A 15,545-nucleotide genomic window follows, 5' to 3' on the forward strand; every position below is an offset into this window, starting at 1 on the left:
ATTAAGAGTGTAATCCAAGTATATTTCATTCACTATCTTCTGCATGCCAGATTGCCAGAGGTGCAGATTTTTCTTTCTGTATTAAGAATAAAGTTTAATACAGTCTGTAAATGGGGGTGGGGTGGGACTAAATCTCCTGTCATTGGATCAGTAAATTGCTTATTAGGCAAACAAAATAAACACATTCTGGTTCCGTTGGTAATACCAGAAATTCATATCTGCTTGGTAAAAGTTAGATTCTCTTCCTGTTTCTTTAGGAACTCTAACCAGATGGAGATTCCAGACTTTTTGTTTTTTTTACTTCTCACTATGATATTTTAAGGTATTTTCTGGTTCAGCCAAATTTTTAACGTTTGGGTTGTTGGGTTTGTTTTTTTCCCCAAGGAACTGCATCTAATAAATAATAGTAAGATATGCTTTATAACATATTTAAACAATTTTATAGCAATTTTCAAGGGTATGTCTACCATGTGGCCTTAGCCCATGCTTCTACGTGTGTGTAGAACCACCCCATTCACATACACAGCACTCAAGTAGGTGCTTATCTGTATTTTGAATCCATGCTTGCTTGCGGGCTGGGGGTTTGTTTTAAGGCCTGAGCTGTGCTTTATCTCTTGCTGAACCCACCCTCTTTTCAGTGAGGACATAGGCAAGACTCAGTCCTCCAGTCCTTTTCTAAAGTTACCCCACAAAGTCTGACAAGTTTTCTCATAATTGACTGAAGAAGAATCCTAGTGTTTCAGCACACAGAATCATGGGATATGACCCCAAAGACATCTGGGTGAGTTTGGGCAGAAATAGCAAGGACACAGTAACACAGGTAGAGCTTTACTCTTGGAGCTGTAATTCTCTGGCCAAGGTACACTAACCCGAATGCTCATACCCAGCTAACTGCAGTATAGACACACCCTAAAATGTATATATTAAGGCTTCATGAAACTTCATATGAGTTTACTTTTCTTAGATGCCAGTGGAGCGTCAGCACTTCTACTAAACTGACGTCATCTGACAGTTGCTTAAATGTACTGCCAACCAATACATTTTCTCACTAATTTGAAAAATGGCAGGTTTTGTGAAAACTAGTACTACTTAATTGTGAAATAATTCATCATTTTGAATTAAGTGTACTTCTCATTCATTTGACAGCCTCACATCTATATTTGATCCAAGTTATTGGTAAATTGATTCAGGAAATATAAATTCCACTTATCCTTCTCATAATTTGCTTTTTAAAAAAAAAATAGCAATAAGCCAGCTGTCTCCTTGCTTTCTCCAAAAGCAAAAAAAAAAAAAATCTTGCCGTCAGTTTTTAATTGAAGTTATAGGCTGTAAAACTGGACTTTTATCTTTAGATATCACCTGCTGCAACAACTACAGAATAAATTGTGTTGTATCTGACTGGGCATTTACAGTGTAATTAAATTGCAAATCTGTTCTTGACAGATCCCTCAGTGGTGTGTTGACTACATGCGGTCTTTACCTGGACCTAAGAGAGGTGTAGCTTGTACCCAGCCTAGGAGAGTAGCTGCAATGAGTGTGGCACAACGAGTTGCTGATGAAATGGATGTGATGCTGGGCCAGGAAGTAGGTTACTCTATTCGATTTGAAGACTGCAGTAGCGCAAAAACAATTCTGAAGTAAGTATTGTAACAGTCAACAAAAAGTGGACAATTGCTTATTTTGGGTAGCAGACTTGTGCAGGGCCAAAGGTTTTGGTTGGGAGTCTGGAGGTAGCAAGGTTGTGAGAGAGGAGAATGGGGAAAATCTGTGGGGACAGAGGGCTGTGCCCACAAGGAGTAGGGGAAAAGTGGGGCTTAAGCTCTGGGGGACCTACAGATCTGGTGGAGGAGAAGTGAAATGTGAAAGTAATCTGTCTTTCAAAAATCCTATTGTATCCTGGAGATTAATTGTATACGAATGAATTGTGTGAGGTTCGTTAGAACAGATGCTGTTTGGAGCTACTCTCCCAGTCCAGGCCCTCCCAGTACAAACTCTGGGTTGTTGGGTTGTTCTCCTACTGTGGGTCACAGGAAGAGTCCCAGTCCCTGCTTAGTTTTCCGGCCAAGACATAATACCCATAAAACCCTCTTCTACATGCCCACTAACTCCTCTCTCCTCTCCTTGGTTTCTGTATGCACATCTTGTAGAGCTGCAACTTCGGAGTTGAGGGGAATGAGCGATGATATAAAGAGGAGCAGGGTGATAAAGTGGGATGCCTGTACTGAGACATTGATGCATCGAGGGCTCCTTCTACACTGCTACATGGCTTCAGTGGTGCACTGAGGTTGCAGTAGTGGAGCCCCAAAAGTGCTGGTGTACTTAAACAGACACACACTGGGTTTTCCCTCACCTAGTCCTCCTGTGTAGATTCGGAGTCCCTCCCCCTGGACTCATGGATATGCTTGCTAACCTCCTATCTCCTACAAGTCCCTCATCAGTTATGCTCCCTGGCTCACCATGGGCATGTGCAGCAATGGTCAGTCAAGGAAGTAGACTGGTGTCATAAGGAAATAAAAGCTGACCATCTGAGCAGTTCTGTCCGTTAATTGCGGTAAGATTCAGCTTACTAGAATAATGAGAAACCAATCTATATATTTCAAAATGCACTTGTGACTATGACACCATGAGAAAATATATGGAATCCAGAATTGTTAGCTTGAGCAGGTGTGTGAAACATTGAATGAGGCCCACTTATTATCTTTGCATGAGTTACATGGCACATTCAGGTAGTTCATTACCAAAACAACCCAGAGTATTTCCAGATATGAACAGTGTGATTCCAATGTGTATCAAAGCAAATGTCAAAAATTTTCACAAAAGAGACCTTCCCACCAAAGAATAGCCAATAGCCCACCTAGAATATGAGAGACCAGGGAGAGGGGGACTTGAACCCAGGTCTTCCACATTTCAGGGGTGTGCCTTAATCATGAGGCTATAGACTCAGCCTTTTTCTTTCTCTTTCTCCTGTTGGAGCTGTTCCATTTTGTATAAAAATTCATTGAGCCAGATAGAGAGATGATAGCATGGTGGTTAATGCCCTCATTTACGATGTGGGATATGAAGGATTGTCATTGTTACAAACTTCATTAAAAGCTGTAGTGTGGAAAGGCCTAAAGATGATTTCTTTGTTGAGTTTGAAGAAAAAAATACTTTTTCTTTTTAATCTAAATTTGTTAAAGTCTAAATATATGCATATGCTAAAACCTGTGATGGCAGAATGAAGCATAAATTTGTTTTTAGACTCTGGTCATTATGTTGTTAACATTCATATTGGGTTTCAGAGGGGTAGCTGTGTTAGTCTGTATCAGCAAAAAAAACAAACAAACAAGGAGTCTTTGTGGCACCGTAGAGACTAACAAATTTATTTGGGCATAAGCTTTCGTGGGCCAAAACCCACTTCATCAGATGCATGAGTGAAAAATACAGTAGGCAGGTATATATATTACAGCACATGCAAAGATGGGAGTTGCCTTACCAAGTGGGGGGTCAGTGCTAACGAGGCCAATTCAAACGGTGGATGTAGCCTATTCTTGACAAGAAAGGGTGAATATCAGAGGGAAAATTACTTTTTGTAGTGACCCAGCCACTTCCAGTCTTTATTCAGGCCTAATTCGATTGTGTCAAGTTTGCAAATTAATTCCAGTTCTGCAGTTTCTCATTGAAGTCTGTTTTTGAATTTTTTTTGTTGATGTATGGACAAAAAAGGGATGGGTAAGATAGAAACTGTAGTGAGTGAGAAGGAATTATGGAAGTTTCTACACAGATGATACTTTAATATTAATTTGGAAAATTGAAAATATTGTTTGTTTTCAGGTATATGACTGATGGTATGTTACTTCGTGAAGCTATGAATGACCCTTTGCTGGAGCGCTATGGTGTTATAATTCTTGACGAGGCCCATGAAAGAACATTGGCTACTGATATTTTGATGGGAGTTCTGAAAGAGGTTGTAAGGCAAAGATCTGACTTGAAGGTTAGTAGCAATTATGCTTTGTAGAAGCCAGTACATACTCAGGAAGCACAGAAGTATTAAAAAATTCTGAGTATGGATTTCACTATGCTTACTAATAGATTTGCTAATAAGGGTCATATTTACCTTCTGATACATATATGGCTTCTATTCTCTTCAGTGGAAGCCATGTAAATATAAAAGCAGTTTGTTATAAAACTGTTTTCCTAACGTCTTTCAACATATTAAACAAAAGAGAACTTTTCAAACAAATATTTATGGGTTGAGCGACCACTAAAGCAAGGAAATTTTGAATGAAATCTTAAATTTGATCCTTAAATTATACATTTTAAGTTTAGTTTCTCACTGTCTATGTATTAAGTATAACATTCTGTAGGTTCTTGATGTTAACTTTGGAGTAACTCTGTTTTCCCTCTAATTTACAGGTTATAGTTATGAGTGCTACTCTAGATGCTGGCAAGTTCCAGATTTATTTTGATAATTGTCCTCTCCTAACTATCCCTGGTCGTACCCATCCTGTGGAGATTTTCTATACTCCAGAGCCAGAGAGGGATTACCTTGAGGCGGCTATTCGAACAGTAATACAGATCCACATGTGTGAAGAAGAGGAAGGAGATCTTCTACTCTTTCTTACTGGACAAGAGGTATCTTTTGTATTCATCATTGTAGGGCTAGATTCAGAAGCTTATACATGTGAAGGGTTTTAGTTCTGCATTCATGTTTTATTCCCTGACTTTCAAATGTGGAATTGATTAATTAAGGAAACTGATTTTGGGGAGTGAGGCAGGAGATAAATGTTGGGCTGACTCTATATGATATGAAAGATTTTTGCTAGCAATTTTCTTCTAAGTTTATTTCAGGGCCAAGCTTTTCTGTATAGAAACCTAACATTAGGTTCCTAGGCTTATATTTTTTACCTGAGTAACTTGAAATTGAAAAGTGCTAAGCACCCAGTAGCTCTCATTAACTTGAATGGGAGCCTCTGGGTATTCTGCACTTTTGAAAATCAGATTGACTATTTATGTTTCTAGATCCATTTTTTGGAACTTAAATTTTATATTATGTTTAAAAAACAAACAAACAAAAATGGTTCTGATAGTTACAGAAATGTGTGTGTTTTTATGTGATACTTAATTTTTGAAGTAGCTTTGAGAAATAGGTGGGGATATCTTTATAACTATAAGTAACCAGAGTGGTATTTCTGAGGAGATTGTCACTCTACTGATACTTTGGAGCATGAGCTTTCAGACAGTTTCTGTATTTTCAGTCCTACTCTATTTCAGTATATCTAAAGTGAGGATTTAGGGTTTTTCAAACTCTTAACATTTTATCTTCTCTTGTTTAAACTTAAGTGTTTTTCCAACATCCTTTTGTGCCAGCCAGGATGGTGGGTGTGTGTCCCTCCCTGTAACTAAGAAACGGGGGGTGGGGAGAGGAGATGAAAGCTGTGTTCTGAAAGTGGCTGGCCGGATGAATGTACTCAAAATCTTGTGTTCTGCAGGGGGTGAGATAGTGTTCTTGCTGGTTGAACTGGGTTTTTTGGTATCTATTGTGACATTACCTAGGGTACAGTCTCCACTGCTAAACATCTGTGTCCCCTCAATTCTCCAATCTGGGATGCCTTTTACACTGCTTTGCTGTGAGAGCAACCACTTCTGTTCTGCTGTCGCATAGCCCCCACCATGTAAATTACTCCCAGCTATACAGTATGAGTGCTATGGCCAGACACTCCTGAATTACACTGCAGAGCAACACCTGCAAATTCCCAGCCCCAGACTTTCCCCCAGAAATGTGCATCTTGTGCTGCCCAGCACCCTCCTGGACAGTACAAGCTTATATAAAGTCTGTCATTTCTTTAGTAGAAAACGATATACACAAATCCTGTTATCCCAAATGAAGCTTCCTCAACACTTCAATCTAAATGCACACTGGTTTAGATAAAACAAGTTTATTAACTACAGAAAGAGGTTTTTTTTAAGTGATTACGAGTGGATGAGGCATAAAAGTCAGAATTGGTTAAAAAGAAATAAAAGGTAAAACACATCTAATATCTAATTTAACAAGCTAAATAAATTCAAAAGGTTTCTCACCACCTTTCAGCAGTCTTATGAGTTGGATTCCTTATGAGTAGGACCCTTCCCCCAGTTCACTGTTACTTTCCTTGTCCTTCAGGTGGTAGTGATGCTGTGGGCAGAAAGAGTGGGACAAGTATTTTTGAGGTGTCTGTTCCCCTTTCTTATAGTTCTTTTTCTTTGAAAATCATCTCCAGCTGAGGTTCAGGAGACAGTCTGTGGAGATGGGAACCTTCAGCAGTTTCTTTGCCAAGATGTAAATTTCTTGCTCATACCTTTTCCTGCCAAAGAATGGCCACTTGACCAAATGATAGTCCATTTTATCTGGTTGACCCCTGACTGAGGTCTGGCCTTTTGTTTCTGAGGAGTGGTGTGTGGTTGTTTTTGCAGACTTGGAATATGTCTTGGTCATATCCTACAGTAGAATTTTGTAATTTTACATTCAATGTTGCCACTCAGATTTTACCATGATAAAACTCAGCAAATTGAGTTTTCAGATACCACCTCATAAAGCATACATTGTGCCAAATTTATCATAGTCTTGTAGAAGGGGTGAACATAAAAATACAGACATTTGCAAAAGCTTCTCCAAAAAGGTGATCTCCAAATGTTTTTGTTTTTTTCATTAGCAATTTGCATTATGACTGATCGGGAAGACTAGTGGAGATCTAGTGAAATGGCGACATGAAGAGAGTGAAAGCCAATTGAGAGGGAATGGAATTCTTATATTAACACTTTTAACATCTTTCACTTAACTGATTCAATATCTTTGGTAAAGGAAGCCTTTATTATAGGTTCAATACATTTGCCCCATTAATGTGTTAGAGCTCACAAAAAGTATCCCGGAAACCTCCGAGAGTCCTTCAGCAATATCAGGGGAAGAGTAAACTTGACATTCCTGATATGAGGTAAAACCAAGCAGAAAAAAAGTAAAGTACAAAAATTGAAGGTTGCTTTGTACATCATAAAGAAACCAAAAAAGGGCTAAAGCTCAGCTTTAGAAATTGAATTGTAGGTTGCCACTAAGGCAGTGTTCTGAATGTTCGAGGGCCTCGGTTTAGATAGCTGTTAAATCAGCCTATGTAGCCAGGGCGTGGGTGAGATGGCTGCAGAAGCTGGAGTCTGAGGATGCTGTAGATCAATGATTCTCAACCTGTGGTCTGCAAAAAAAACGTACTGAACAGAATTCAACTATATATACAGACAGTAGATTTACAAAGGGGTCTGCACCTCTGTTTGAAATTTACAAAGGGGTCCGCAAATGAAAAAAGGTTGATAACCCTACTGTAGATCACTTGATAAACGTAGGAGCCGTACCAAAAGTGCTGCCCTCAGATAATGTTCCCTCTCTTTTTTTTTTGCGTCCATGTGCGGAATTAATTTTATGTGCACCAATATGGAGGTGATGTGTGGCAGAGGTGGGGGCCGAGGGGTTCGGAGTGTGGAGGAGGCTCAGGACGGGGGCAGAGGGTTGGAGCGCAGGAGGGGGCTCAGGGCTAGGGGTGTGGGTTCTGGGATGGGGCTGGGGATGAGGGGTTAAGGGTGCAGGCTGCCCCAGGGCTGTCATGGGGAAAGAGGACTCCCCCAAGCCCTCTCTCACCGCTGCAGCCCGGGGTTGGGGAACAGGCGCCTCTCCCTAGCCACAGCAGCTCTGGGGCCGGGGGAGAAGCCACCCAGCTTAGAGGGAATTTATCCCTGAGACAGGAACCTGGACATGTAACCTGGTATAACTTGAAGTGTCCAAGTTTCTGGAGGATTTTTTTGTTTGTTTGTTTTTAATTTCATGCTAATCTCTGCCTTGGGTCTTGACTCCCTTCTCTGGCTGCCATCTTCTGAAGAGGCCCTGCATCTCATGATTTGGACAGCATGGTTGAGTTTCTCTGTACTGCTAATATACAGGACATTTACTTTCTTATACTCCTTCACTGGATCCACCATAACTCCCTTGGGTGGTTCAGCCACCTGTTCCCAGTGTGGTTCTTACTGTGGTGTTCTCCAGTTTGGGAGCTCCTACTGACAATTGCTCTATCAGTTGTAGAAATCAGCTCCAAGTTGATGACTTTGGGAATGTGAAACTTTTTCCTCAAGGCTTAACATTAACAAGCTACCTAATTGACTAAGGTTCTGTTGGTTTTCTTAATAAAAGAAAAGCAATTTTCTGCTGTGTGAGGGAGATGTGATGCCTCTGTAAGCCTTAAGTTATTTTTTCTGATCTGTAACTACCTGTTCACATGTCCTGTTTTCCCTTCTCATGTCTCTTCCCCTTCCCTGTAAGCAATATTTTCTTTTGATTAGTCAGTGAAGATTGTAGGTCATCACCAATGTATTTGGTGGATTCTGGTGCCTTACCACAAAATCATTTAAATGAATTTCTTGTGATATATCTGGCTGGCATACTTCCCTAACTGGAAGTTTCCTGCCCCCGCACTGCATGTGTCTGGTATTGTTTCACTAGCCTACTCAGAGCAGTGAGATATTCTAGGCATATGAAATCTTGGAGGGACTGGTCAATAGGTGCAGAAATATTCATTGCATAAAGTGACACATGATGAGGGGAAGCTGGTATAGAGCCAAACAGAAGAATTTCCATCCTCCTTGGATAGCCAGCATTTGGGAAGTTGATATGCCCTCAGAAAGCAGGTGCCTAAAAGAGCCTCTAACTGGTTGCTCAGCAAACCCTCATTGGGTGCAGAGAGGGTATTGTCTAGTTGCTCTGGCTGACTTCCTTTCCTCATAGGCTTTGCTCTCAAGTTACTGAAAGACAGTCAACTCTTCATTCTTATGCTCACCATCCAAATGGTGGGTTCGCTTTGCTTTGCATCATAAGTAGCAAGACTTGACCTGCCAGTCATGGAATAATAAAAGTATCCAGCTCAGAAGTGGCTTTGCCCACTTTGGAAAAGTCCCACTTTCATATTTAACTTTTTTGGTAGGATATAAATGATTCTCAGTTGCTTTTAATCTTCCCGTTATTGGTTAGTTTATTGAAAGAGCTGATTTCCCAAAACTCAGGAAAATTGATGGGGAGGAAGAAATTAAGACAGAAAAATGTAATAAGAACTGGGAGTTCTTTATTAGATGTCCAAAATGCTAAGATTCCATAATCAAAAAAGAGGGCAACTAACAGCCCATCCTTGTTCAGATGGAAAAAAGGGGAAGTAGATAGCAGGCAATATAAATTAGAAGCTATCAAATGTAGAAAATTGATAAGGGCAGCTAAAGACATCAAGGAAAAATCCATGGCTGGCAGGATTAAGGACAATTAGGCATTTAAGAACAAACAAAAAGCCCCTAGAAGTGGTATAGATCTGTACCTAGATGGAGATGATAAAACTGTTACTAGAGATGCAAAAAAAGAAGGATGTTAGAGATCATCTAATGGGGATAAGCCTAAATCAGCAGACCTACATTACTTGCATCCAAGAATCCTAAAAGAGTTGGCTGAGGAGATCTCCAGCCTGCTTCTATTAATTTTTAATAAATCATGCAATACCAGGGAATTTCTGGAAGACTTGAAGAATGCTAGTATTGTGCTGTGCCAGTATTAAAAAAGGGCAAACGAGATAACTTGGGTAAGTATAGGGTGGTTGGCCTGATATGAACCCTGGGCAAAATAATGAAAAAATTATAATATGATTTAATTAACAAAGACCTAAAAGGTAGGTGTACAATTAATGCCACTCAGCAAGATTTTATGGCAAATAGGTCTTGTATCTCTTGTATAAAATCAGTTTTGACTAGTTTGATAAGGTTTACTGTGTAGATGTAACATACTTAGACTTTTGTAAGGCATTTGACTTAGTACTGCATGATATTCTGATTAAAAAATTAGCACTATGGCACATTTTAAATGGATTAAGAACTGGCTAACTCACAGATCTCAAAAGTTGTCATTGGGGGAGAATCATTGAGTGGAAATGCTTTTAGTTTCACAGGAATCATTACTGGCCTCATTCCTATTTAGTGCTTTCATCAATGATCTGGAAGTAAATATAAAATCACCTTTGATAAAATTTGTGGATGACCCAAAGATTGGTAGAGCGGTAAATAATAATGAGGCCAGTCCAGTTCAGACAGAGCAGTCTGGATCACTTGGTAATCTGGGCCTAGTCACGTAAAATTTGTTTTAATACAGCCAGATGCTAAGTTATACACCTCTACCTCGATATAACACGAATTCGGATATAACGTGGTAAAGCAGTGCTCCGGGAGGGAAGGGGTGGGGTAGCTGTGTGCTCCGGTGGATCACAGCAAGTTCGATATAACGCGGTAAGATTTTTTGGCTCCCGAGGACAGCGTTATATAGAGGCGGAGGTGTATTTCTAGGAACAAGGAATGTACACCACATATGCAGTATCCACATATGCACTGTATCCTGAAAAACAGTGACTCTGAAAAGGATTTACAGGTCATAGTGGGCAAGCAACTGAACATGAGCTCCCAGTGCGATACAAGAGCTAATGCAGTCCTTCCTTGTGTAAATGGAAGTAGTGACTAGAGATGGGGAGGTGATTTTTACCTTGTATATGGTGTTGGTGAGACAGATATTAGGATACTGCATACAGTTCTGGTCTCAACATTTTAAAAAGGATTTTGGTAAAATGGCATACAGTGCAGAAAAGAACTACAAAAATGCTTCAAAGGTTAAAGAAAATGGCTTCCAGTGAGAGACTAAAAGAACATCTTATTTTTATTTTATCAAAAAAGAATTGAGAGGTGACTTAATTAGTGTATAGGAACCTTCACGGATATAGGAAAATACTGAGCGCTGACAGGCTCTTTAATTTAGCAGAGAAAGACATAATAAGAACCAGTGACTAAAAGCTGAAGCTGGACAAATTCAGATTAGAAATCACTTTCAGTTTAAGAGTGAGGTTATTAACTGTTAGAACAGACTACTGAGGGAAGTAGTGGTTTCTCCATCTCTTGATTTGTTCCAAACTGGATGTCTTTCTGGAAGGTGTGCTTAGTCAGATGCAAGTTATTGGATTCAATAAAGAGGTAACTGGGTAAAATAGTCTGGTACGGAAGAGGTCAGACTAGATTATTTGATTTGCCCCTTCTGGCCTTAAAATCTATATATCTGATGTAGTTTCAGTATGAATTGATCGTCAGGAAGGAATTGAATGAGATTAAGGTAGTGGCCTTGCATACCAACTCAGCAAAGGTATTCCTTTTCTGGGCTTAGTGAAAGATAGTAGGGACAAAAAGGCATAAATTGAAGTGGAGACAGCATTAGTCAGTGTGTTCAAGTGTGAAAAGGAAATGTTGTCAGGACAAGAGTCTTCTCTATTCACGCATGAATGTTCTGACATAAATCACTTGGGCTTAGGCCAGGAAAAATTCCTGAATGCCTAAACATATTGGGATAAGTTCACCCTGATTGTTGACACAGCAATCCTTAATTGCATTCAAGTGCTGAGCCTTGTTTCTGTGGTTGCCATAATAGTCTCCCCCTCCCACATGCACCTTCCCACACAGGAGAGGTGTGGGGTTTTTTTTTTCTGAGCCAGTATTCTGGATATCTCCTGCATTAATACAGCTCAATGGCTCGATAGCCTATTAGTCATTTTTCTCCTCATTCCACCTGTTACCACCTTGCCTTTTTATTGGGGCAAGACAAAAGAGATTGTTTCCATCATTCTACAAGAATGACATACACACACACCCAATTCTAAGGACAGAGTTGGCATTGCTGAAGTACCCGTGGCCTGGTGGTGTGAATTCTCTATTCGGGGATAACTGTGCCTTTCAGCCTTATAGTTAGAGGGGTTGTTTTTTATGTTAACACAAATCTCTTTCTATCCTCCATTCACTGAGGCCAGGTCTGCACTACGTACCTATACTGGTATAACCATGTCGCTCAGGAGTGTGAAAAAATCCACACCCCTCAGCAGTGTAGTTATACCGACCTAACCCCCACATGTAGACAGCACTACATTGGTGAGAGAGCTTCTCCTGCTGACATAGCTACCGTCTCTAGTTACAATTAACTAGGCCAATAGAAGAAGCTCTTCTGTTAGCATAGGACAGACTACATGGTTGTAGTGCTGTACGTGAAGACAAGCCATGACTGCTGCACTTCGGTGTATAAATACCAGTCCTTTCCAACCCTCTCCGATATGGAGTACCTCTTAGTCAGTCCCCAAGTATTTCTCCTCTTCCCCCCACAAGATGTAAACCAACCTTGTGTCTTGGGCTGATCAGTTGGCTCTTGTTCCCTTCAATATTTATCAATAGTGTTTACTTTATATTAGATAAATACAGCTCTTCTGTTACAAAGGGAAGAAAAGCTAATCATTCCTGTCTAGGCAAAGACCATACCATCTTACTAGAACATGCTAGATATCTTGGTTACAAAGGACAAAAGTTAGTTGATGTAGTGAGTATGTTAATTATCAATCCACATCTATTCCTTTTTGCTTTTTCCTTTCTCTGTTTGCTTCATGACATGTTGCCAAGGAGACACTCTGTTGTAAGTTCTCTCTTCTCCATCTCTAGCTCCCTCCTTCTAGCAAAGAACTCTTTTGCATAAAAGGTAAGAGTCCATTCTACGGAGAATGAACAAATGACATTTTTAAGGTTTGCATTAAGGTAAACCCCACATTCTAGCAGAGCAGTAATTCTGCTCTGTAGTTGAGCCTCACTGTTTAAAAGATAATTATTCTAAGTGTTCTAAAATATACATGCTTACTCAGATTTTCTTGAAATTTGCTATACATCATGGGGATGTGGGTAAGATTAGTGCTCCAAATATGGGGTCATTTGAGCAAGGGATTCCCGATTTAGTCCCCCTAAAAATCAGCTGATTACTTTAATGTTTTGCATACATTGGGAATCAGGTTCTGACTGTAATCCTACCCAAACTAATCTCACTTGTTCAGAATTTCTCATCTAGTGCCTAGCACTTACTGCCTCTTTGGGGAAGCAATATTTTCAAAGCTATTCTGGATAAAGTTTAGAACTCAAGGTAAGGTTGAGCCTCAGTCATGAGCCAGAATGAAATGTGCATATGCTGCAAAACTAGGGCTCATTTTGAGCCAGAACATTAGTCAGCAGTGTGCTGTCAAGTAGCTAAGGGTACATCCACACTACCCGCTGGATTGGCGGGTAGCGATCTATCTATCGGGGATCAATTTATCGCATCTTGTCTAGATGCAATAAAACGATCCTGTAACGTGCTCCCTGTCGACTCTGGAACCTCACCAGGGCAAGAGGCGGAAGCGGAGTCGACGGGGCAGCTGCGGCTGTCGATACCTCCTGTCCTCACGGCAGGGAAGTCGAAATAAGATACGTTGACTTCAGCTACGCTGTTCTTGTAGCCGAAGTTGAGTATCTTACGTTGAACGTGCGCGCGCGCGCGCACACACACACACGACCAGGCCTAAGTGACTCCAGGTGATATACTGTGGCCATTGAACCTGAGCAACACCCATGTCCTGTGAGTTCAAGTCCTACGTATGGCAACTTTCAGAAAACAGGCAGTGGACACGGGCTGTTCATTGTCTACTTTCTTCGGGAAGGTTTGCCTTTTTTTGAGTTGATATTTTAAAGTGCTCGAAAATCACAGGCTCTGATTTTACTTGTCAAGGAAATTAACATTAGAGAGAAAATGAAAGATTCTAATAAGCAGTTAGGTTTATGTAATCATGACTTGTGATCCTCAGCTGTTTCCTGAACAATGGGACTGAGTATGATCTAAAGAAAGCAAGTTGCTCGGCATTTTGGTAAAGGGATTAACTGTGCCCCTAATGTGAACTGATCATAACATCATCAGATTCTTAACTTTTTTGGTGCTGCTAAGGAATATTGGAATTGGAGCAGTGAGGAGGAATATGAGGATGATGGGAATATTGAAGCAGTGAAGGAGTTGTGGGGGCTTAGGATGCAAGGCAGGGATTCTCCACCTCTGTCTCTTATTAGTATAAGGGATCATGCAAACACTGTTCTTGAAAACCCAGCTCAGTGACTAGAGCATTGACAAAGAACAGGGTTTTCAAAAAAGTAACTTTTCTGAGAGTCCTCGGTGAATAAGGAATTGTCCTCAAAAGGACCATAGCTCTTTGAGAGCTCAGAGTTACTGACATAGCAGAATCATAAGAGGGAAAGTCAGATATTCTTTGGGGGAAAGGAAAGTGGAGCCGTCTCTGCCCTCCTCCTCCACCACAATTTCTCTCCATAGCTGCTTTACCAAGAGAGAGAACTCCAGGGCTCCTTATTCTTCCAGTGCTCCCTGATCAGGGGAAAGAACCCAGAACTCCCTCCTTTTTGTATGCTGCCTTCAGCAGCGTCGAAGGAACACCAGCCTCATCCTTCCCTCTTCTGCTTCTAGTGGAAAAGAGGAGGTCAAGCAGTGGAAGAGTGTGGTGAGGAAAGGATGTGATTAGAGCTGTGCAAGGAGGGATGTACTGGAGGCTACAGCTATGCTGCCCAAACCCTCCATTTCTTTCCTCTTCAGAACACATTCCCACTGACTCCATGTCAGTCCCTGCACTAGTCCTAAATTTTCTGCTCAGCTCCTCCATTGTGGGGCCCAGGCTGATGCTTGTTCCTCTGTGGGGAGATGTGCTGGGAAGTGAGGACTGGACCTGCAGAGAGATGTGATGATTCAGGGGCAGTAAAGGGACTAACGTGCAGCCAGTGCCCTTTGTAGCTGGTTACGTCATTGGTAAGGAGCCAGAGACAATGGAATGGGAGAGTTGGGGTGTGGAACATGGGAGTACTGAGAGGTAATTTTCTTCTTCTTTTTTTTTTTTTTTTTAAATAAACTGCTTAAAAACTTTAATGTAGAATTAAGGATGCCCAGTACTGCCTCATTGCCTTTCCGGGACTTGAAGTTCCTCTACTCTCCAATAACCAGAAATAAAGAAAAGTACCTTCATTAAGCTGTGGTGACCCCTCATGTATGCCACCACACAGTTTATAATCCGATGGCAAGAAGACACCCTTATGTGCCTCTGACGTAACCTACAGAACTTAGATCAAATACGTTTCATTTCAGTACTATCAAGTTACTTGGGCACCTTTCCTCATATCGTAGTGACACCTTCGTCAATGTGATCCAACTAAACCTTCCACCATTCAATATAACTACTTCACCAACACTAAACTCAGCAGCAGTGCATGCAAATAAATGCTAGAATTCAAATTTGTGAAACATAACATAAGCAATGGTGCCTTTTCTTAATCCTTCATGTCTGCTTATCATGGCATTACCTTACTGAGCCATTCCCAATGGCTTTCTTCAACTCTAGAAGGCAGAGTTAAGGTTGCATTGTGGGTTTGGTGAGTGCCGTAACTTTTTTTAATTTCCTGGTTTTCAGAGGTTTGAGCATAGCTGAACTAGACAGTCTGGAAGGGCACGAGGCACTGCTGAGCTACCTTAACTCTGTTAACTGCGTTTTTGGGCAGATAACACTACAATCTTTGAACAAAGATTATATATTCCAGTGGTTCTCAAACTTTTGTACCGGTGGCCCCTTTCACATAGCAAGCCTCAGAGT

The 15,545-nt window shown here is 40.8% G+C and overlaps 1 protein-coding gene across 1 annotated transcript in view; it reads left to right on the forward strand.

Annotated features, from left to right (window-relative positions):
* Nucleotides 1–15,545, forward strand: part of DHX15 (DEAH-box helicase 15) — a 61,061-nt gene that overhangs the window by 11,585 nt on the left and 33,931 nt on the right. Inside the window, exons 3-5 of the mRNA XM_045018047.1 lie at nucleotides 1,444–1,637; nucleotides 3,814–3,973; nucleotides 4,396–4,614. Coding sequence (XP_044873982.1) covers nucleotides 1,444–1,637; nucleotides 3,814–3,973; nucleotides 4,396–4,614 — 573 coding nt within the window. The remainder of the gene's footprint in view (nucleotides 1–1,443; nucleotides 1,638–3,813; nucleotides 3,974–4,395; nucleotides 4,615–15,545) is intronic.

The sequence above is a fragment of the Mauremys mutica genome, chromosome 5 (genome assembly GCF_020497125.1).
Source record: "Mauremys mutica isolate MM-2020 ecotype Southern chromosome 5, ASM2049712v1, whole genome shotgun sequence".
Lineage (NCBI taxonomy): Eukaryota > Metazoa > Chordata > Testudines > Geoemydidae > Mauremys > Mauremys mutica.